Genomic DNA, 21,048 nt, shown 5'->3' with positions numbered 1-21,048 from the left:
GGAAGCAGATATCTGAATGGCAGATGTGAGGTTAATGCACCAACAGCAGTACCAGTGATCGCTGCCAGCATGAAATCCTGCTCTGTTTGAAAGAAAAACAACAGAACTGATGTTGGTGCTGACACTTGTCAGTGTCTGTGGTTTTCTAATCATGTTCTCCTATTTTCATCAAACTTACTTTCTTCTAACCCCAAAAGCAGAAATGTCCATTATGAGGAATGATTAAGAACCCGTTACAGTGCTTACAGAAGATCTGAGCTAAAAGAGGGGAAAGTCTACACAAGGGTTTTGTTTTCCTTACTGTTTCTAATAACTCTTTAATTAAAAAAAAAAAAGTCAGTGCTTAAAATCAGCTCTGCCTCTTTAGGGAAGTAAAATCCAGAAGAGTACAAAAATGAGGAACCACTTACATAAGTCATAATTTCATTTATGCTTGCTCTGCTTTTTCTAATTCCATTTTGAGGACAAAGGAAACATAGTATTCTGTTAGTTGAAATTAATTTTGTGTTTTTCCTTTATTGCTACACCGGCAGTAACATCAGCACCTTTATTTAAAGAGCAGCACTTCTGAACTAACCAAATCCAGGGGTAGAACTTACACCACTGAACCATTGTGTACATTGAGCTGAGTTGCTTCATGTCGTCATTCGGACTCTGGGCTGTGCTCAGACAGGAGGTGGCTCTGGGAGCAGAGGCACAGATGCTGCTGTCGCTGCCCACACAGCCCCATAGGGTCCGATGGAGGGGATTTTTTGTGGTTTCCTTTTTAAGTGGAAGTTGTTGACCTCATTGCAATGTAACTTCATTTCCGTTGCATCAGTTAACGTTTTCCCTTTCCATCCTGTCTCATTTCTGTGATGCCCTGTGCACTTTTTCCTGATACCTGTAGCCCTGACCACGACCTGGTTTTGCCGTGATTGTGCACAAACACCAACCAGACCACACCAGCCCCTCACCTGCTGTGTTCCCTGCCCAAGGGAGTGCTCTGTGTTGTAATGCAAGTGTGTGTGTGCCAAAACACCGGGGCTGGGGCGGGTGGGCTCAGGAAAACCAAGGTTATTTTAGCAGAGAGATTTTATCTGGCATGGCATGTTTAAGCTAGCCTTTAAGAATACGAGATCTAAGTGTTATAAAAGTGCCGAACTCGATTAATGCTCTCAGAGCATCTAGCAAGTTTCCACTTTGCACTTAAAAGCTATCAAACACCGAGCTGTCTTTGCTGTAGAAGCAGTAAACACGGGTGCTTTGCTGGTCTCCACCGTAACTCATGTGTTTTCTCTTGCTGACTCACCAGCAGACACAGTCTTTGTATTTTCACAAAGAACTCATGAAGAGGACTTTAGGGACACCCACGTGTGCCATTGAGGCTAGGGAATACGTTGTAAGTCCACGTATGGTGTGATCAGCCCATACCGTTGCTGCACAGTCGCTAACCCCACTTACAACGCCCCGAGAGTGTGCTGTGGAAATGTGCTTTGTGGAAAAGAAATGGGAAACTGCAGACTTGGTGAGAGGCAAGCTGCAGCTGACTGTGTGAAGAGCAGGAGAGACTTGTCTGCTAGGCCTGGAAATGCTGAAATTCACACTCCTCTTGGAACCGTTTAAAGTGTGTTTGGCTGTAAAATAAACAGAAAACGAAAAATTATATTCTATATTTGTTAGCTTGTAAGCTGAGCTGCTTTTACAGCAAATCTCTTCTACGTAGAAGTGCTCCAGGTGGGTTCCTTGCATTTATTCTAAATGACTTTACGAATGCAGTTTGACCATCATGAGCCAGCCCCTTGTATGAGCCTGGGGACGCATCCCTGGCCGTGGTGGCAGAGCACTCTGCGAGCTTTGAGAAACTTCCCTGAGCTCTCTGTGACAGTGACAGCTCATGCAATCAACGTCTGTGACCTCTAAATCTGATACCCGGCGAAAGCATTGTATGGGGTGGATTGCTGCAGGAGCACTGAGAAAGAAATTTACCTTTGGGCTGTCTGGAAATGCAGTGATTTATTTCAACCCCGATTTCTGTAAGTGAGGTTAGTGTCTGTCTGTGACTGTCCAATAACACATGGACCTGCTGCTTTCATGCTCTCTCATGTGTTATTGAAGCTTGTGGCTCTTAGGCTCTTCATTTTTTCCCTGCAAGACTTGTTCTAAATTGGCAGCTTGAAACAGATTTGTTCATTTTGTAGCAATGCGATTTATTTGATCATTTTGAGGGGAAAAATGCTCCTCGTCCAGGAGCTGTGAGCAAGCTTATCATTGTGAAAACCCAACAGAATGGGCAAAAGCAGCTATTCAGTGAATGTTTAATGCAGATTTACTTTCAGTCTGCCTATATTTGTTTATAGAAATGGAATCACTGTCGTGTAAAATTATCAACGCATTTCAGAAATGGAAAGCTGTGAATATGACTTATTTCAGCATTTCATTGTCTGTGATCTGCTTTACTCGTACTGGCTGTAACAATCCCCATGTTCTCTTTGGAAATGCTCTTAATAAGTTCTCTATTTTTGTCGTACCTAATTAACAGTGCAAGAATTGGGCACACAATGTGTATAATCTCTGAAATTTGCTGACTTTACAGCAGAATAGCCGTGATGCAGATGGTTCCCTGCAGTAGTGCAGTGCCTTTAGACTTAGTGTTTAGACATCAGCGCATGTAGCATACATCTGTGCCTCTATAGAGTGCTTCATAGGTAAATATTTCCTCTGCACCATCAGTCTTGTCTGTATATATGTAGGATCTCAGTTTGTGCTGATCATGTCTATGCTAAAGTTCACAGGAATGCTAAAGATAATATGCAAACAAAAGCTGCCTGCACTGAATTTCTTCTGCATTATGTTTTAGCTCATTCTCTCTCCTCCTCCTGCGATTCTTCTCTCAAATTGATTGGTTTGGTTTTTCAATGGCCTCGTAGCTAAGAGTAAATTTCTTTACTGCATTGTGATTATTGAGCGTTTCTGTGCTGATAGACTGAACTTCAGAGGGAAGCTGAACTGCTGCATTGTCACTTGATGTATCAGTTCCAATGGAATAGTTCACTGTTAATGTTAAGGCTGTATATTTTCCTTGAATTATTGATACGTATTCCTGCTGACTAATGACAATCTTATTTAAAAATTGAGTATTTCTTGAGCAGGCTGTCAAAAACATCATAGGTGTCGAGCCACCTTTATTTTAAATCCATCCCAAAAGAACTCTTGCTAAAAACGGAGCACCTGTTTGTGAGAGCTGTGTATCCAGGAGCTGTCAGTGCTACTGTTAGAGAACTCTTGAATGGCAAGGTGTGCAGAAGTCTGACAACAGATTATGGCCTGGGGCAAGAGATGTTTTCCCATTTTCACACGTCAGCTGTCTTTGGCACAGAGCACGTGCACTTCTGCATTTAGCAGCTCATTGCACCCCATTCCACAGAGCTGGCAGCACAGTCACAGCGAGGGCTGCTGGAAGCCTGAGTGCAGTTTTCATTCTCCCTTCAGTCTGGTTTTGTACCTTGAGCAGCAGGTAGCTGGTGCTCCTTGGCACGGAGCAGAAAGGCACTGGTAGGCTCCAATCTCTTGGAAATAACGTAAATAACATCTTCCAGCACTGGAAGAGAGCTCTGGTAGTTCTGGTGGTTGACTGCCTGAACACATTTGTTCACCTTTCAGTTTGAGGCCCTCCAGCACTGCTCAGAGCCCAACGTGTAGGTGATGTAGCACAGAGGCAAGCTGTGCTGCTGTGTAGGTTATTTTTTTTAATGTACGCCTCTCTTTTTGCACTCTCTTCCTTTCCCAGACTAGCTAGAAGATAATGTTTTAGCTCTGCACCAGGGGATGTGCTAACCTTTGGGGACTGGGTCACGTGTATCATTTAAGTAGCTTCAAAAACGTCTTGCTGTGCTGCCATAGAATCAATTTGGCGTGAAGAGATTTTTTTCCCCTTATTCTTGGTCCCGACCTTGTCTGACCGTGTGGCCAAAATAAGTTTGAGATAAGTATCTGTATGAATTGTTCAAGAACACCAAATGGCTTCAGTGGCTGCCCAGAAAGCATTGTGTGCAGCAGCAGAGGCAATCTGGGAGTACAGTCGTTTGGACACATGCCTGTGAGCTGGGCTTTGTCTCCTGGAAATGACCAGAGGCCCCAGCGAGGCTTTAGCAGCAGGAGCAGTGCCATACCTCTTCCTACCTGCAGCTAGGTGCTGTCCTTCCCTGCTCCTGCATTTCAGCACGTTTTCGGTCCGAAGTGACTTGCACGCATTTACAGGTGTTTTGTTTTCTTTTGCAATTCAAAATTTGTTTTGCAACTCGAAATTGAATGAGAAAATCCCTCTTGCAGCAGCAGTACTGAGGCAGGGCAGGCAGAGCTCTGCTTGCAGCACAGAAGCAGCAGGCAGCACTGCGCTCCCAGCTCTGCTCCAGGCGAGGCCACGGCAGCTGCCCAGTGCTGCTGGGCCCTCTTGTGAACTTTTGCACAGATCTGTCAGTGTTACCCATCCGGCGAGGGGGATGTGTGTCGTGTTATTGGAACAGCACTCTGAAAAGTTCCTCTTCTACTGATGCTCTGTTGTTTTTTTTTTCTCTTTTCCCCCCGCCCTGTATCTCTCCAATTTTTACATGAAGCTTTCTCTCAAGCTGGTAAGCACATTTTCAGCATGCCTGTCCTGTGTTTTAATCACAACTCTGTGTGTGTTTGAATGTGCACTGTGCCACGTATGACATGACGCTGAAATTGTTAAATTTGTTTCTTCTTTGTTTGCTTTTTTTTGCTGTTTATCAGATAACTCTGAATACACAGGTCTGGAGTCTAATAGAGGTGATCGAAACTCAGTCTTTCTAATAAGCTGCTAAAAAATTAATTCTAATACATAGTTTAGCTTTCATTTTTGTAATCTAGGGCTATGAAAATGTAGAAAAACAGTATCAAGTAATTCTGTTACTGTGTAAGTATAAATTGAGACGTTAAAAGAAATCAAGATCTGTTTGGACTTTTTCCATAGAGAAATGCATGTATTTGGTGTGACTGTAACATAGGCACAGAGTTTGCTTTCTGTGTCCAGGTGTTTACTGGCAATCTGCACCATGGTCGCCTACATTTTACAGCCCTATGTAGTCCTTCAGAATAACTAATAATAATTAAAATTCTGTTAACCGTAACCAACAAGGTTAACTCAGTCTGATTTGAATTTGCAAATAATGTTATGTGTATGAACCCCAAATTCGATCTCGGATGCAGCTGGGAAGGTTGCTTGAGCTACGGTAAGGTAACGCTTACTGAGTTGGAAAGGGAATGGGTGGACCTATTTGGGAAAGCAAATTGGGCTGAACTTGATATTGCAGGTACTGTGCTGCTTGAGACCTCAGTATGTCTCTGGTAGATCACCGGTGTTCCTTTGCCCCTTGTGATCCCAGGGGGAACTCAGCTGTTCTGCCCCAGTTCATGCACGAATTCCAGAGCCACGGTGACTGGTGGCAGGTAGAGCTTCAGAAGATCTGCAGCTCCTTAATTGCATTAGCTTGGAAGTTTTCTTTTTCCTCACCAGTCACTGCCTTAGGTGCTCCTTCCCTGTTAATCCTCCCTACATACACATTGTCCATGGATTTATCATTTTGGACCTGTTCTGTTCCTAGCAGCCTGTTCTGAGGAGAGGTGTCTGCCTTGGAAGCTACCTGGGGTAGCTGTGGTGTGCCTGCAGAGCTTTGGGGCCCTACTACTGCCTGCACAACGCAGTCACTCACTGCTCTTCATTTGCAATATTGCACTTCTGAAGACCTGTGGTAGAAGTGGGGAACGGTGGAAATCTCTGGCTCACTTGGAAACCTCCTTCTTTTGGCTATTGCAGTCCATTGACCTATTAGTCCCAAGTGTTTATACCAAGAATTTCCACTTGTTTTTGTGTAGTGTAGCTGAGCTAAGCCTGCACATGTGTAGGAATGTCCCCCCCAGCTGACCTGGCCTTCCCCCAAGAATTGCACAAATCAAGATGATGTGTATTTCTAGAAAACATGAGCAATGTTTACAGCATGACAGATGATTCCAGCATCTTTTGCTTGAGAGCATGCAATGTGCCTACCATGTGCAAAAGTTGTTCCTTGCCTCTTCCTGCTGGAGGAGGACCTGTAGCTGCTGTTCAGATGGGAAGTTATCAAGCATGGAATGAAGTCTCTGTGAGTTCACCCAGTCTCAGGCATGCATTTCTACACAACGCTGATGCTTTGGTCTGAAGCATTGTGGGCACAAATACTGAATTTAATCTGGCCTAGAGCTTTCAATTGAAATGAAGTATAGAAAAGGAAGAGCTTATCCAAATTGCTTTGAATACATCTGGTATAACTGAGGATGTTTTCAAGCATCTCTTTCTCTTCTGAAAAGAATATTTTATGCAGTCTTTCTGTTAACTGCTCATTTATTTACAAACCTACATCCAGATGCTTTGCCTTAAGAAGATATGTATGGGTTTAGCATGCAGGCTGACTGTAGAATGTACTGAAACAGTCTAATGTGATGTGGGAGTTACTGCAAAGCAAACGCTGCCAGCATTCAAGAATGAATTAAAATAGAAATCTCCCATGCCACGCACAGCAATGTGAGCAGTAATTCAGAACTCTCAGGACTGCACGTGGCTACTGATTTAGAATTAGTTTAACTTGTTTCTTGCATTGTGTTAGATTTGCTTTCCCTTTGTCTCACAAAATGGAAATTGATGTGTTGTTACGCACGAGATCAGGCCTCGACTGAGATGCATCTGTTCATTCCTACTGAACACGAATGTGGCAGCACTTTCATTAAGTCCTGTTCTGCTTTACTGAAATTAAACAGGAGGAGGTGGAGGAGGTGACCTGCGTGGAGTGGTCCTCCATCCCTCTGACACCCACATGCCTTCGTTACAAATAGCAAACGTTCTGCAAATGCAGAAAAAGAGTGCACGTTCAGCACAGGACTGAAGGGTCTCATGGGCAGTCTTTGTGGCAAAGCGTCCCCTAAATCACTTTCCCCTAAGAGAGATATTTGGCATTTGAGTAAGACTAATGTTTCAGCTTGGCTCACAGCCTTTCAGTAAGCGGATGGGCTATTGAATTTGGGTGCTCAGCTTTGTATTTTGCCCCTTTCTTTTTCACGTATGCCAGTACTTCTCCTTAGAAATGGGACGTGAAACAAGCGAACACCAAGACGAGAGAAACGTGTGCAAATTCTAGCTTATGTACGAGACCTCCATTCTTTTGTGATTCAACTAGTTGTAAGTCTACCTGCTATACAAAATCAGAGCAGTCAGGGATGATGCACTGGGACAATAATAATTAATGAAAAATCTGACAAACACATTGAGAACTAAGAACTGCAACCACTTCCGTCAAACCAGGCTGTTGCATTAGTTTCACAAAAACAAGGTCAAATATCCCACTAGTTTCATTTTTGCTGCTCTTTTTTTAATGTTTTAATTAAAAAAATATATATATATAACAAATGTAAGCAGTTTTGTTATATGCATCAACTATTTTATATATTTTATGTGTGGCCTAAGACAATTTTGCTTCACTCAGTGTGACCCAGGCAAGCCAGAAGGTTGGACACCCACCAGTAAGAGCAGGCCAGCAATTAATAGTATGCTCAAGAAACATGATTATGACACAAGAGTAGAAGCTAGCAACTGCTTTCAGGGGGTTGCTGTGTCTAGGAGTAGGGAAAAGCAGGAAAAATTAGCTTTCCAAGGGAAATGAGATCCTGTTAAGTAAAATCTGGTGTTAGCTATGGTTAAAAGTAGCTTTGCCACTGAATTCCTGCATTCTTGCTGATCTCCCATTAGCCACTTGGTAAGGAAGTGGTACGTGGTCCTGGGCTTGTTTCTTAGGCATTCTGATTCCTGACAATTCAGGGGCTGACAACTCATAGTACAAATGATAACAATGCTTCAGACCATTGTGATTGCTTCACAGATTTGTGAGCTATTTTCAAAATGCAGTCTTGAAGGATTCGTGTAGACTCTGATTGTTTTTGTTTTTTTTTTCCCTCCATTCCACTCTGCAGGGAGCTGGGCCAGAGGACTTCAGCAATCTCCCACCTGAACAAAGAAGAAAGAAACTTCAGCAAAAAGTCGATGAGCTAAACAAAGACATTCAGAAGGAGATGGATCAAAGGTAAGCCAACTCCTCCAATGGAAAATGAATAGATCAACTGAAACAACTAAAACGTAAGAACTGATAAAAATAAGGATGTAGTGTTTTCTAAGGTGCTCTTCCAAGAGAAGACACAAAGTTTGTTTATTGCTAAAAATGTCTTCTGTAATCAGTTATTTAATTTTGGCTGATGTAAGTCGGAGCTCCCTTGCAGGAAAGTAGCAGTCTAGTCATGAGCAAGGCGAAGATTGCTGTTGGGTACACAGATATTTTTGTGTGTGTGTGTGATGTGATCTGTTACTGATGAATGGGGGGTGCTGGTGGGGGGTTGTTTGCTTGTTGTTTGATTGGTTTTAGTAAGTACAGGATGTAAACGTGGTCTCAATCAGGGTTACAGCCATAAACCTCTCAACACTAAGCAGATCACCTGCAAATGTTTGATGGGCAAATGTGATCGTGGGTATATCCCAGCAAATGAGGCTATTATGAGCTTGAAACATTGTCCAAAGTGCTGATTGTTTGGTGTGTATCTTAAGACTCTGATCTGTAGCATACATTTCCTGGGAGCAGGAAATACGAGTCCAGTGCTTTTGTGGATGCTTTTTCTACAAGGCTTTGTTTATCACTGTGGTTGAGAACAAGACCATTTTAGTTACATGCTTTCTATTGATTCTGGCAGCTTGTATTTGTTGCTTTCAGTGTTTGTTCACATTCTGGCTCCTGCAATTGCATTAAAAATGCAGCACACAAAAAAACAGAACTTCTCCAGAGTGATTTTAAGACTCAGCCTCACTGCTGTTAGTCCATCCCAAAACACTGCTTCACATTTACATGGATGTGCCTGTGTTTTCTGCTAGATTGCTTTGAAGAACCTGTTAATTTTGGTTTGCTGACAGACTTTTTTTCATCATTTTATTTTATTTTCATCACTTATATCATAAATGAGAAAGGAAGTTTGCACGTGGTTACATTACTTTCCATAGCTTTTTTCTTCTTTGGTAACTTGCATTTCTTTCTGTACAGATTTACCCTTCTGTATTGACTCTGAGGTAACCCAGTGTAAAAATCTGATATGAAATCTGACTAAAATTATGCTATTTTAAAATGAGCATAGTATGTGATTGGGGAATTAACACCAGCAGTTAAGTAGGGGTTAAAGAGTAGTAATCATCGTGACTCATGTTTGCAATATTGTCCCTTAGGGTTTCAACCACAGAGCAGTCCCACTTCCTTGCCACCCACACTTTTTCTCATTTTCTCTGCACAAAGCAAAAGCAGGCACAGGATTGCAATTGTCAGGAGTTTGGTGGGAAATTCCAAAGTATAAAGAGCGTTAACTTGAGTCGTGGGACTGACATTAACCTTTTTCCCCCCAAGTAATGCCTAGAGAAAAGCTGAATGGCTGTGGCAGAAATACAGGAAATCAGCTCGTAAGTCCATCCATCTCTAAGCTCTGAAACGTTCATCGTGCAGATAACTTTTTCCCTAAGTTCAACTTGCTCCAGGTCAAAGGCAGCGCATTGCTGGCAGTGAAAGCTCCGCAGGCTTCCCTGAGGGATTCGTGCATGTATTATATCAGCACTGGTCTTGTGGTACTGCATTCATCATAGTGGGCCCTAATATTAACATCTCTGAAACCGTAGGCATTTGGCATCTGGGTTGATATGAAACACAGCCCCCAGAAACAGTCTGGTACAAATATAGTGTAGCTTAACAGGATGCAGGGTCGCGTTATGTGGGCCAAGGTCCATCTGTGCTGCGCTGTGACAAATGCAAACCATCTGGATTCAGCTTCCTTTTAAGCAGTGTGAAATAAATATCTTCCAAACTATCAGCTTTGCAAAAGGCAAAATGCAACAGGCAGGGCGAGAGTTTCTGGTTATCACTCCATTTCTGTTACTATTATGTCTGCATGCAGCTCTTTGTCCCAGTTACTCAATTGGATTTCAGCCCACGATGGAGAAGAATGATGCAACTGTTTGTCTGTCTCCCCCCAAAACTGGGATGATATTCATTTAGGAACTTCTGTTTTTCTTCTGTCTCTCAGAGATGCCTTAACAAAAATGAAAGATGTGTATATCAAGAACCCACAGATGGGAGACGCAGCGAGTGTGGACCACAGATTGTCAGAACTTGAACAGAACATTGAAAAGCTACGATTAGAAGTGCAGAAATTTGAGGTATGGGGAGGGGTGTAAATGTGATGTTGGTCTCAATGAGTACACACATCTTTGATGAAAAGTAGCTCAGCGTATGCACACTTCTAAGTAAGGTGCTTCCGTGCTTTTCCAGATAGAAAGAAAACGCTTCAATCCATTTTTGTGTATGGAGAAGTGCTACTTAATCACTTACATTAATTGAGATCTTTGAGCCTATTTCTGTAACATAAATAAGCACCGTCGCTTGTGATTGTCAGCCAACAGCAGTGCTCTTTAAATTGCCCAGAAATCTATGCCAAGTAGAGGAGGAGATAAAATGCAGGATTCTCTAGACTGCCCAGAGAGGTTCAGATGCTTGCTTAAATAATGACAATCATCAGACTACAGATGACTGTGGAAAATTGGAGGAATGTAAGTGGGAAACACCATTTAAAGTCTAACAGCAAGTCAGAAGCCATCAGATGATACATGTTTTAAGGAACAGTCTGCCATTAACAGGAACCTCAAAAGCACGAGCAGTATTTGGAATACCAGGATCCATTAGAAATGTATCCCATTACAATTAACACCAGAAGGATTATAGGACTGAGGAAAGGCTTCACTCTATAAGCTGGGCCACAAACATGAAGATACACAGCCTGTTCATGTTGTTCCTCACAGTCATTTGTTTTACCATCGATTGCTTGCTTTCCCATTTGAAAACCTCCCCAGCTTTTCTCCTGATATTACTGAGGCTACCATAAGCTGCTGCACGTCTTCCTTCACTGTGCCTGGAGTAGCAGCATGTCCTGTTGTGAGTGTAAGCTCCAGTGATGTGACACTGCTGCTTTTCAATGGCAGGGCTGGCTGGCCGAGGTGGAGGGCCGGTTGCCCTCGCGGACTGAGCAGGCCCGGCGGCAGAGCGGGCTGTATGACGCCCAGAACACTTCAGCAGTGAACAGCTGTGCACAGGACCGGGAGAGGTACAGTATCTGTACAGAGCTGCCTTGTTTGGGCTGATAACTGAACTTGCTTTCTTTAGCTGCATCGCCAGGAAAACTTGCTCTGCAGTATTCAGGACTTGTGGCCAGGCTGAAGGCAGGTGCTCTGTGACGAGCTCTGCATACTAGTTTTAGCCTTATAGAATATTCCAACAACCTTATGAGCTGGTTTTCTAAGTATAATGGCCCCTGCAGTCACTGCTGTGAAGGCAAGTGTGATAGGTTCATTTTATTATGGAGAGAAAAATAACCATCCCATTACAACAGCTGCTAACGGTAACAGCCTGTCCTGACCGTTCTGTGGAATTGCTGAGCTGCTCCAGCTGGAGTTGCTCACCTTGCCTCAAGTGCTGGGTAAACAAGCCACCCTCCCTGCTCCTGAGGCTGGTCGCTATAGTTGCTCTGTATTTTCCTCTCTTGAGCAGCCCAGATGGCAGTTACACAGAAGAGCAAAGTCAGGAGACTGAGATGAAAGTACCTGCAACAGATTTTGACGATGAATTTGACGATGAAGAACCACTACCAACCATAGGAACATGTAAAGCTCTCTATACATTTGAAGGTATCATTCAGTCTTTACTCTTCTTTTACTTATTGCTTTGTTTGCTTCCTACGACAAGTGGGAAACCTTCATTTAACCTCTGCAGTGCTTAAATAGACAAAGAAGGAGTGAGTGAGGCTTTGGCTTTATTCTGTTTTCTGGTGGCTCTAGGGCAGTGATTTGTCTTGCATTTTGCAGGGCTTCTGCAAGAAGAGCCAAATCTAGAGTTGTACATCCTCACGGTGGTAGAGAGAAATAGTGAGGGAATAAAATTGTCTGTGATGTGTACTTCATCCCATTCTTACCGAAGGTTCCTAGGAGAATTTTTTAGCTGGGGGGCTAAGCTTAAGCTGTGTTATCACCTGAGCATGTTATGGTAGAAAAATGTGTTACATGTTTGGGAGTTCTGCTGTGAGGACAAACTTATGTAAGGGTTACATAGCTTAGGGTTATGATACTCAGCTGAAGTAAGTTCTTATTAATGTTATATTAATGCCTTATAGTTGTAGCCTGCCTATGGTACTTAAATGTCTGGCCTGCAATCACTGCTTTCCAGCAGAGGAGCTGTAACAGCTGGACATGAGCTACAAGAATAGTCGTGAGGTTCAGCTTAATGATAACATGACTTCTTTCTCATGGTGGTGCTGGCATTTCTGATGGCAACTCTTATGTCAGAATCATGTTCCTTCTTAGATTGTACCCTCCAGTTCTGGAGATAACCAACCCTGGTTGTCTCCAGAATCATATGTTCTTGTTCACACTTCTAGTGATGCGACAAAGGATGCCAGCTCTTTGTTCCTGCGTGCCATGAGCATCCCCTACTCCACCTGTGGTTCTTACTGTGCAGGGCAGCTTAACATCCTTGTTACTTTGTCTTTCAGGTCAGAATGAAGGAACAATTTCTGTAGCAGAAGGAGAAATGCTGTATGTAATAGAAGAAGACAAAGGTGATGGGTGGACACGAATCCGAAGGAACGAAGACGAGGAGGGCTATGTCCCTACGTCTTATGTTGAAGTCTATTTGGACAAAAATGCCAAAGGTGCTATGACTTATATTTAATAATATTATTATTACTTTACTTGCTTTCACAGAGATACCCAAGCCTGCAACTTTGCGTTGCATATAGAGCCGTTTAAAAGTCTGTGCAGTGCCACGAAGTGCGTTATTTCATACATGGACTAATATGGCTTGCTGTACTGCAAAACATGCTTTTTATTGGTCAGAGAAGGCTAGTGTGGTAGAGGGGAAATGCAGCCTTTCCTAGTAAGTGCTTGTTCACCTGTCACTACCATTGCACACCCAATCTAGGGCAGGAAACACAAAGCCATTTGGAAACATTGCTGGTTTTCCTTTCATATCCTGGGGGTATTTCAGACGTGTTCACAAGTTTGTCCCAAACTGATCCAGTGGATTGCTATATAGGAAATATTTAGCCTGGTGTTCTGTGTCTCAGCTTGGTAGCTTTCAGAGCCTGATGAGTTCTGCGGACCGTTGGAACTGAAACCTGCTCATCATTTAGTTAGTGTGTTTGGAAGGGGAAGCAGAAGTCTTGCCAAAGCCTCTCTACAGCACTCTGTGATCCTTGATAAATCATTAAAACATCGACGTTAAGGAAAATCCTTTATTCTTTCCCATCTTGATACATTTCAGAAAATGGACTTTTGGCTGTATTTGGTACTTCAGATGAAGTACAGGTTTTCTGATGAACCATAACTAATGGGTCTTCTGCTTAAATGCAGTCAATGGAGGCACTCTGAGCTTAAACTGGATGGTCTTCTGTTTCTTAGTTGCTTTTGACTCCTCCCAGATAGGTGTATTTAGTAAGCAAGCAGTGCATACAGGAGAATACTGGGTAGAATACATGCTAGCATGTAAATACCTGGTAACATAATTCACTGAGAAGTTTTAGGTCTGTTTCAAATTGATGTGTTTGAAGTCCACTGTTAAATAATTTATGCATTTCTTTTGCATTTAATCATTCAGATTATTGTGTTTCCAGAACCTTAAAGTTCTTGATGTGAAACAAACCGTCTCATCCAATTAGAAAGAAAAGGGAACCATTCTCATAGAGGTTTATGGACAGTGGAGAGAGAAGAGAGCTGTCTCTGTAAACAAACACTATAATTTGATCTGTTCACTTTTTCTTGGGGTCAATATTAATCATTGTGTGCCTCATCTGCTGCAGATGGAAGTCTAGGGTCTGATTTTGCCATAGTAGTTTTATGTTTGGCAAATAGAGTCAACTGAGATGCAAAAGTGAACTCAGCCCCTCTGTCTCCTTTGGTTAACCTTTAAAAGGTGGGTTTGTATTGTATGTTTTCTCTGCTTCACGTTCAAGACAAGACAGAGCACAGAATGAGAGACCTCGTAACTCACTGTTCTCTCCCTTGGAGATGGTGTCCTCTGTGTGTGGCAGTGGTTGAAAGCAACATTATTGTTCTGCTGGAAGATGTGGTGTTCAGCAACACAGGCTGCTTGAAGCAGCTGAGCTGCTGTGGCATCTCCATCTGTCAGAGGTACCAGGCATGGCTCCCTGCACGCTCCCTCTCTGAGTGATGCTGAAGGGCAGTCTGTGCTGGGAGTGAGTGCTGACACAGCTGGGAGGAGTTCAGATCTTTTATTTGTCCCATTCATTTTGCTGGACTTTAAGAATAAAACCAACCGTGCGTGTGACTATCTAATGGAAATGAACTATGATATTTACCTGTTTTAAAATGGAAAACTTGCCATAAGACATTGGAGAGGCAGTGTAAAGATTTATGGGAAACGCTGCTGCATTTAGAAGGCAAACCTTGTGGCAAGTTGCAGTTTTCTCATTTGATATTAATATGCTGTCGAAGGACTTTATTCAATCCCTGACTATTTAAACTGGAAACTACAACTTTCCTGAAAATGACAGTGCTGAGGCACTTACACACTTCAATTCCTGCTTTCAAAAAGACCCCGGAGCAGCTGCCAGCTCTCGGTGCAGCTGTGCAAGGAGCACTTAGGTGAGGTGCCCAAGCAAAGCCCTGGGCTGTCGCTGTGCCTCTGGGATGGTAGGACAGGTAAGTTGTGTGCTGCAGCCACCCCTGTGCGTGTGCTGCCCACGTGAGCCAGCTCAGGGCTGTGTGAGGGCTGCTGGTAAAGTTTACGATGGTAAACTCCAGCCAGAGGGTGTAAGCAACCCCTGTCACAAAAAGAACGGTAATGTCTATCTTCTTCTGCCTTTTTTTTTTTTCCAGATGGGTACAAATCACTTCAGAAAATCTCTGAGTAGGTTTGCATAGGCCTGTTCACCTTTTGTTCTACGGGTTTGCTGCTACTGCTGTTTTAAGAGATCTATTTCAGAAGGTTTTCTTTAGAAGAGATGAAAGCACGTGGCCATCAATGAAGGACTCTGTTAGGTGCCACTCGCTCAGCTGATGCATGTATAAGTTCTCCTTGCAATTTAAATGTGCATCACTGCCGATGGAAGCGCTGCCCCTGGGCACGAATTTAGTTGCAAACAGCAGTTTTGTCCTTCCTGCTACCAGTGGGAGCCAACACAGTTCATTCCCTTTGCGATGCATTCAGGAAACCGTTAGAAGTGCTAAAAACGTTCAGACTGAGAACTGGATCTGTCAGATGTATGGTTGTGTTCTGGGGCTTGTGCCAACCTCTCCCTGCAGGGGATGAGGAGAGCATTGCTCGGGGCTCTGCTGGTGCAGCTTATGGCAGGGCTTTCCTGCTCTGGCAGGTGCTGGTGCTGCTGGCTGTCGATACTGGAACCATTTGGAGCTTTGTGCTCAAGGCTGAACCATCCTGTGTTATTAAATGTGGTACCTCATAATCTGCTTGGGAGCACAGCCCTCTTTTAAATGTGATGCGCAGAAGAACTTTGAAGTAATTGTAAGATAAACTGGTGGCACCCAGCAGAAAAGCCACGCGTGCTGCCCTCAGAGGGGCTGGCTGCTGGGGGACCTGAGCGGTAGGGACTGTTGTGTGAAGTTGTGCTTCTGGGGGAGGGAAGAACAAAGAATGAGTCTGGAGCCACGTGAGCGCAGCTGCTGCTCTGCCCGTGTCTGCTCCATTTTCCCTCTGCATCCCCCGGCTCCACAGACAGCCCTGGTTGGTGGGCAGCTCAGTGCTCTGCTGTTTGCTGGAACCACCGCAGCGAGCCTTGGCTTGCACAAAGCAATAGGTGAAAGTTAACCATGCTGATGCACTTTTGATCTAGGACGTATCTGATTATTTAATGCTTGCCAAATCCTTTAGGAACTGGTAATTAATTAGCAACTGGACTGTGGCTTTTAAAAAAAAATCTTTGTGTTAAATACTTGTCTTTAGTTCTCCTGGTATTAAAAATATGTATATAACATAACTTAAAAACTAAAGTTACTTGAATTTAAATTGTTTTTATCATTTTATATATATAAATATAAATGGTTTTATAGGTTGTCGTTCTGCTTAACTTAGCTGTTGTTTTGGTGACTATTCTGATAAGCCCTTTTGGTTCCTCAGCTGTCTGCATCTGGTTGGAAACGCATAGGAACTTTTGTTTGGTGTTACAGTTTGTTAAATCTGGCCAGTGTGGTTGTTCCATTTCTCTTCTTATTTTTTAAAGAATCGTCATCTGTCAGAAATCTCTTTATAGCTTCATGTACCACGGTGTCTCCTTCTAATAAACATTATATTTTCTCATTCCTGTGAGTTTTTTTTTAATGGCTATTCATTTGAGTTTGACTCTGTTAATGGAAAGGAGGTGGCCCAGAGCTGCTTTTCACCTGCTTCCCACACAGAGGTACCTTAAGGAGAAATGCAGTTGTTTTTCAGGAAGAATATTTTGCTGTGGCTCTGTGGAAGCTTTTTGTGCTACCATACGGAGGTTTTTTCTTTCATTATTGCTGTGGAAGCGGGCAGAAAGGGCACCTGAGAGTCGTCCCTCCGTCTCAAGTGTGAGGGAAGTTTGGACTCATCCTTTATTCCTCCCCGTAAAGCAGTCTCTTCAGCCAAAGCAAACTTCTGGATCATAGCTGTGACCACAGCAAGCTCACCCTCAGCCAGAAGCTGCAGGAATGTGACCAAGCATGAGTTCAGAGGCTAAGATGACTTTCACTTACCTGTTTATTTCTTCACTTCCCCTAAGAGTGAAGGGTCTTTGTGGCCTGCTGTGTAGGGGATGGCTGGTCTGGGCTCATCTGCAAAATTCTTTGTGTTTTGGCTTCCTGTTATTCTTCAGTATCGTTCACTTGAACAGATATAGTACCTCTTAGCAGATCGAAACGGAAAAAGCTGTTTGTTTGCTCTGCTGTTGTGCTGAGAAAGTGCTGGCAGGGTTCTGCTCCTGGGTTTGACATCCTTCTCCCAGGGGAAAGCAGCGATCCAGCGATGCTTCCTGGAAGGAAGGGCTGAGGGTGAATGGTGACGGAGTGTTGGGAAGTACGCCTGAGTTCAGGAGTTTGCTTAACCCTCTGTGACCCTGCAGGTTTCCTTTAACCTCCTGCAGGTAGTGCTACTCTTAAGGGAGCCCTTTTCCTCCAGTCTCTTTCTAATCCAGTCTCTTTCTTTTTGTCTTTCTTATGTTTTAGATTCCTAAAGGTGTTTGTGCTGGTGCAAGAACCTCGGGGCGAGCTTGTCACAGAAGGAGAAACAAAATGGTCTGTTTACCCTGCAGGCAGTTTAAACATACCCATGGAAAGCCAGACACCCACTCTTGTCTGGAGTTCCCACTTGAAAAATTCAGACCTAAATTCCATCCCAGTATCATTCAGACGCTTGCTCTTTTCCATGGCATGCTACTTGTGGCTCAGATTAACTTACCAGCCTTCCCTGCTCTTCTACCAGCTTGGCACAGCCCTTCTATAAAAAAATAACCGGCACTTCCCCTCCCAGCTCCTCCCAGTGCTGGTCAGAGAACCGCTGGCTGCCCGTTGATGCAAAGGGCACCTGGAGAGTCCCAAGCATGTGCAGGTCTGTCTTCTGTCCTCCCTTGTCCCTCAGTCCATCTGAATGTATGCACTGGTCCATCAGCATTTCACATGGTGCCTTTAGCACTAATCCTGCAGGTAGTTTCACCAGCTTGGGAAGGAGGTGCTTCCACGTGGTAAGCTGCTCCTGGGGACAGTGTTACAGCAGCTGGACTGGACTCTGAATTGGCAGATATTAAACTTGATCCACATGCATCATTCAGTATTCTTCTTTCCACAAAAAAGTCACTAATACTTTTCAGCCTTTATTTTTTTTAAATCTAGGCTGATGCTCATGCCAAGTATTAAATCCCTATGACCTTGCTGTTGCCTGAAAGCCTTCAAGCTCACGTATGTACACTTTCTTTCCTGCTTGTTCTCTTGCCCCTTCCTCTTTATTGCCCCCTCCTTTCTTCCTCCTCTCCCTCACACACACACAGACACACACAGACACCGGCGTTTTGGTTTGAAGCCCCGTTCTGCTCACCACAAAGACCTCCATTTTGCTCTTGTTTCAGTCTGCATGCTCGCCCTGTTGCCTTGCCTGCGCCCACCTTCCCAAGGGCCACATTATTTTGTGGCTCGTTGTTAATCTCTTTGCAGTTTTCTTTTGTTGGTTTGTTTTTCAGCATTTCAGACCTACCTTCTTCTTTTGCATGACCTCTTGTGCGTTCTCATCAGTTAATGTTTGAATAACAGAATTTTTTTTAGAAAAAATAATAAAAGAGAAAAGAAAAAAAGAAAACTGCACTCTATTTCGTTCTCCCACGTTGTCATGGACTGGACCTTGGCCCAGAAGCCAGCCCTCAGCCCTCCTGTTCTCACACGGTTTTATCTGAAGCGATGCTGCGCTGTGTCACGTCGTGCTTTATCTCCAAATACGTTGCATGACCCAAGCTGCCTAACAAAGGGGGCAACTGCTTTCCAGATCTCTCTACTATAAATGCGTTGGTTTCCCTGAATCTTTGCTAAGTTGTCACAGTAATCCTGTACCTGGTTAAGCCCTGTAAGAGAGTCAGTTGCTCCTCGTAGCTCCTGAGGGCCTTACTTATCCTTAAACCAACCTTACTTATCTTAAACCAACCCATCGTTTGGGGGGGTCTGCTTGCTCTTAGGGAACTTCAGCATCGCTTGTAAAATCCCCAGAACTTGAGGAAAATTTGTATGGGAGCTGCTGTGGCTGATGACCCTGAGATGAAACCTCTCAGGTGTAGTTTGCAGACGTGTGTGTGTGGTGTTCTGCTGCCAGCGTGTAGAAATGTGTCCCAGAATCATCTGCTCTCCATGCTGGGGTTTGCCTTGGTCTTCCTCACTCGGGATGAAGTCATTTTTGAATCCGCACTGTCTTCAGAACTTCGTCCCTTTCCACTTGAGATACCCACCTTTAATTTCCATAGCAGAAACCCCTCAGTCCTTCAGTTGGTCTTGAGCTGCTGTACTGCATTGCTTACAGCCTGCAGGCATCAACCAGCACCAGGTTATGTTTTAATCTGACCGAAGTGGAGCCTGCATTGCGGGCAGGGCTGACACCTCAGCCTTCTGGAGTCAGAAGGGCCCTCTCCACTGAAACTGCCATCTCCATCCCTGCAGCTGGGATCACATAAGTGTGATCTGTGAGCCTCTGAGAGCAGCAGTGCTCGTGGCTTTGTGCAGATGTGTGACAGAGCTGTGTGAGCAGCCTCTGGGGGTCTGAGTGGTGAAGCAGCCAGCAGGTGTGCAAGAATGGCCATAGAATATTTTAGCTGTAGTGTTTTATTATCTGTCTGATGCACTGTTGAATCAGCAGCGAGGGGAGTTCATTTTCACCTCTTATTGTGCCATCTATGTCGAACTTTTATCTAAGTTTGCTTTTATATATTTAATCTGGGTGGACAGTATATTATTGTCAGCCTCTGTGGAGCCCTGGGGCAGTTGCAGTCTGTGTTGTTCAGCAGCACTGTAGAAGGAGCATTAGCTTTAGCTGCCTGCCTGTCTTTGAAAGAGTTTGATAAAAAGGCCACGGATGGAGTTTTTATAAACTGGGGGAGCAGCTCCCTGATGCCTGGATCTGCAAACTGACCGCAAGAAAAATGATGGACAGTCACGCATGTTGTAGCCTACAATCTCTATTCTGCTGCCTTCATTCAGGGTAAAGAACGGGTAACTTTGGTCGAGTTTACCTTATACAAAAGCAGAAGGACTGAATATGTGCACTGGTTTATAAAAACTCTGCTTGAACTTCTCCTGCCTGGAAGTGGGGACTGCACAGCTGCAAAACCCTGACGTCCCCAGCAAGTCTCTAATGCCCTTTCTTAGCATCTGTAAATAGAGAAGAAACATATTTACTGATACTGAAAGTTGTGTTTAATGCTGAGTATTTTTCAGAAGTTCATTTAGTTTGATGCATATTGTTTGTTATTTTTTCCTGCCTGAAGTGTCAAAAAACCTAAAAGAAGCCAAATTCTATTTTAACATGATGATGTCGAGCACTTTTTTATTTGTATATGTGTGTGTATGTGTGTTTGAGCACTGATCTCTAGATTTTGGTGGCATCTCAGTGTTGTGATTTCATTGCCAATGTAAAAGGTTCTGGTGTTACCCATTTGTTTCTGGAGACAGAATTCAACCAAATAAAGTGCTTCCATTTGAAAGCAAACACTGACCTTGTAACAATGAAAGGAAAGTCATCCACATATTTAAATAAACCTTTAATTCCAGAAGCATGGTTTCACTGCACCCCTTTGATCTTGCAGGGACAAAGAAAAATGGTTTTGTTCCTTTTCTTTCCCAATAAAAAAGACAAAGTCTCTGCTGGGGGTTCTCTGATAGAGTGAGGCTTTGGGCCCATGGCTCCCCAGGGACCTTTCTGCCTTTCCACAGCTGTTTCTAGCTGAGAAGTGCCCTTAGCTGCTTCAGCCAGATGCTGGTGTTACAGCCTGCTCTATTCAGAATGATGGCATTCTCACGGTACTTCTTTCTTGGTTCTGTTTTTCATACTGGAATTTGCAGGTGTTTGAGTACCAATGGGGCTCTGAGACACACTGTCTCTCCTTGAGATGCTGTTCTATCAAACTTCCTAGCTAGCAAAAAAGTGGTGTGGTTTTATGGGTTGGTTTTTTGGTTGTTGTTTTTTTTTTTTCTTCTGTTGTTTTAAACTTTCTGACTTCACCTGTTAGTTCAGTTCACTGGAAGCAGCATCAGCCAGGAGCCATGAGGAAGTGCAGCTGTGTAGCTCGTGGTTGGTGATGCTTTCACCTGAAGCAGCTCTGTAGAGATCTAAGGTCAGACTGCTGTTTTAACAATTTCATTTGTTCTTTGCCAGCACTAATTAACATCTCTGTCAAGTAAGGACAGATCAGTACTGTTTATCAAAC

At 43.7% G+C, this 21,048-nt stretch overlaps 1 protein-coding gene across 19 annotated transcripts in view; it reads left to right on the top strand.

Moving 5' to 3' along the window:
* Positions 1–20,394, top strand: part of FNBP1 (formin binding protein 1) — an 87,262-nt gene extending 66,868 nt beyond the window's left edge. For 8 of the 19 annotated variants that reach the window (XM_031556199.2, XM_085239635.1, XM_031556197.2 and 5 more), the window contains 7 exons: positions 4,596–4,610; positions 7,999–8,108; positions 10,135–10,267; positions 11,087–11,208; positions 11,649–11,788; positions 12,649–12,807; positions 14,993–16,430. In XM_031556199.2, the coding sequence (XP_031412059.2) occupies positions 4,596–4,610; positions 7,999–8,108; positions 10,135–10,267; positions 11,087–11,208; positions 11,649–11,788; positions 12,649–12,807; positions 14,993–15,027 (714 nt within the window). In that variant the 3' untranslated portion in view covers positions 15,028–16,430. Of the gene's footprint in view, positions 1–4,595; positions 4,611–7,998; positions 8,109–10,134; positions 10,268–11,086; positions 11,209–11,648; positions 11,789–12,648; positions 13,386–14,992; positions 16,431–17,317 lie in introns of those variants that run through there. The other 11 variants (XM_019621453.2, XM_085239634.1, XM_019621447.2 and 8 more) reach the window with 6 other exon arrangements.
* Positions 20,395–21,048: the final 654 nt, after the last annotated feature.

Source organism: Meleagris gallopavo, chromosome 19 (genome assembly GCF_905368555.1).
Source record: "Meleagris gallopavo chromosome 19, MGAL_WU_HG_1.1, whole genome shotgun sequence".
Taxonomy (NCBI): domain Eukaryota; kingdom Metazoa; phylum Chordata; class Aves; order Galliformes; family Phasianidae; genus Meleagris; species Meleagris gallopavo.
The sequence above is the reverse complement of the archived record's forward strand: the minus strand, read 5'-3'. Positions and strand labels throughout refer to the sequence as shown.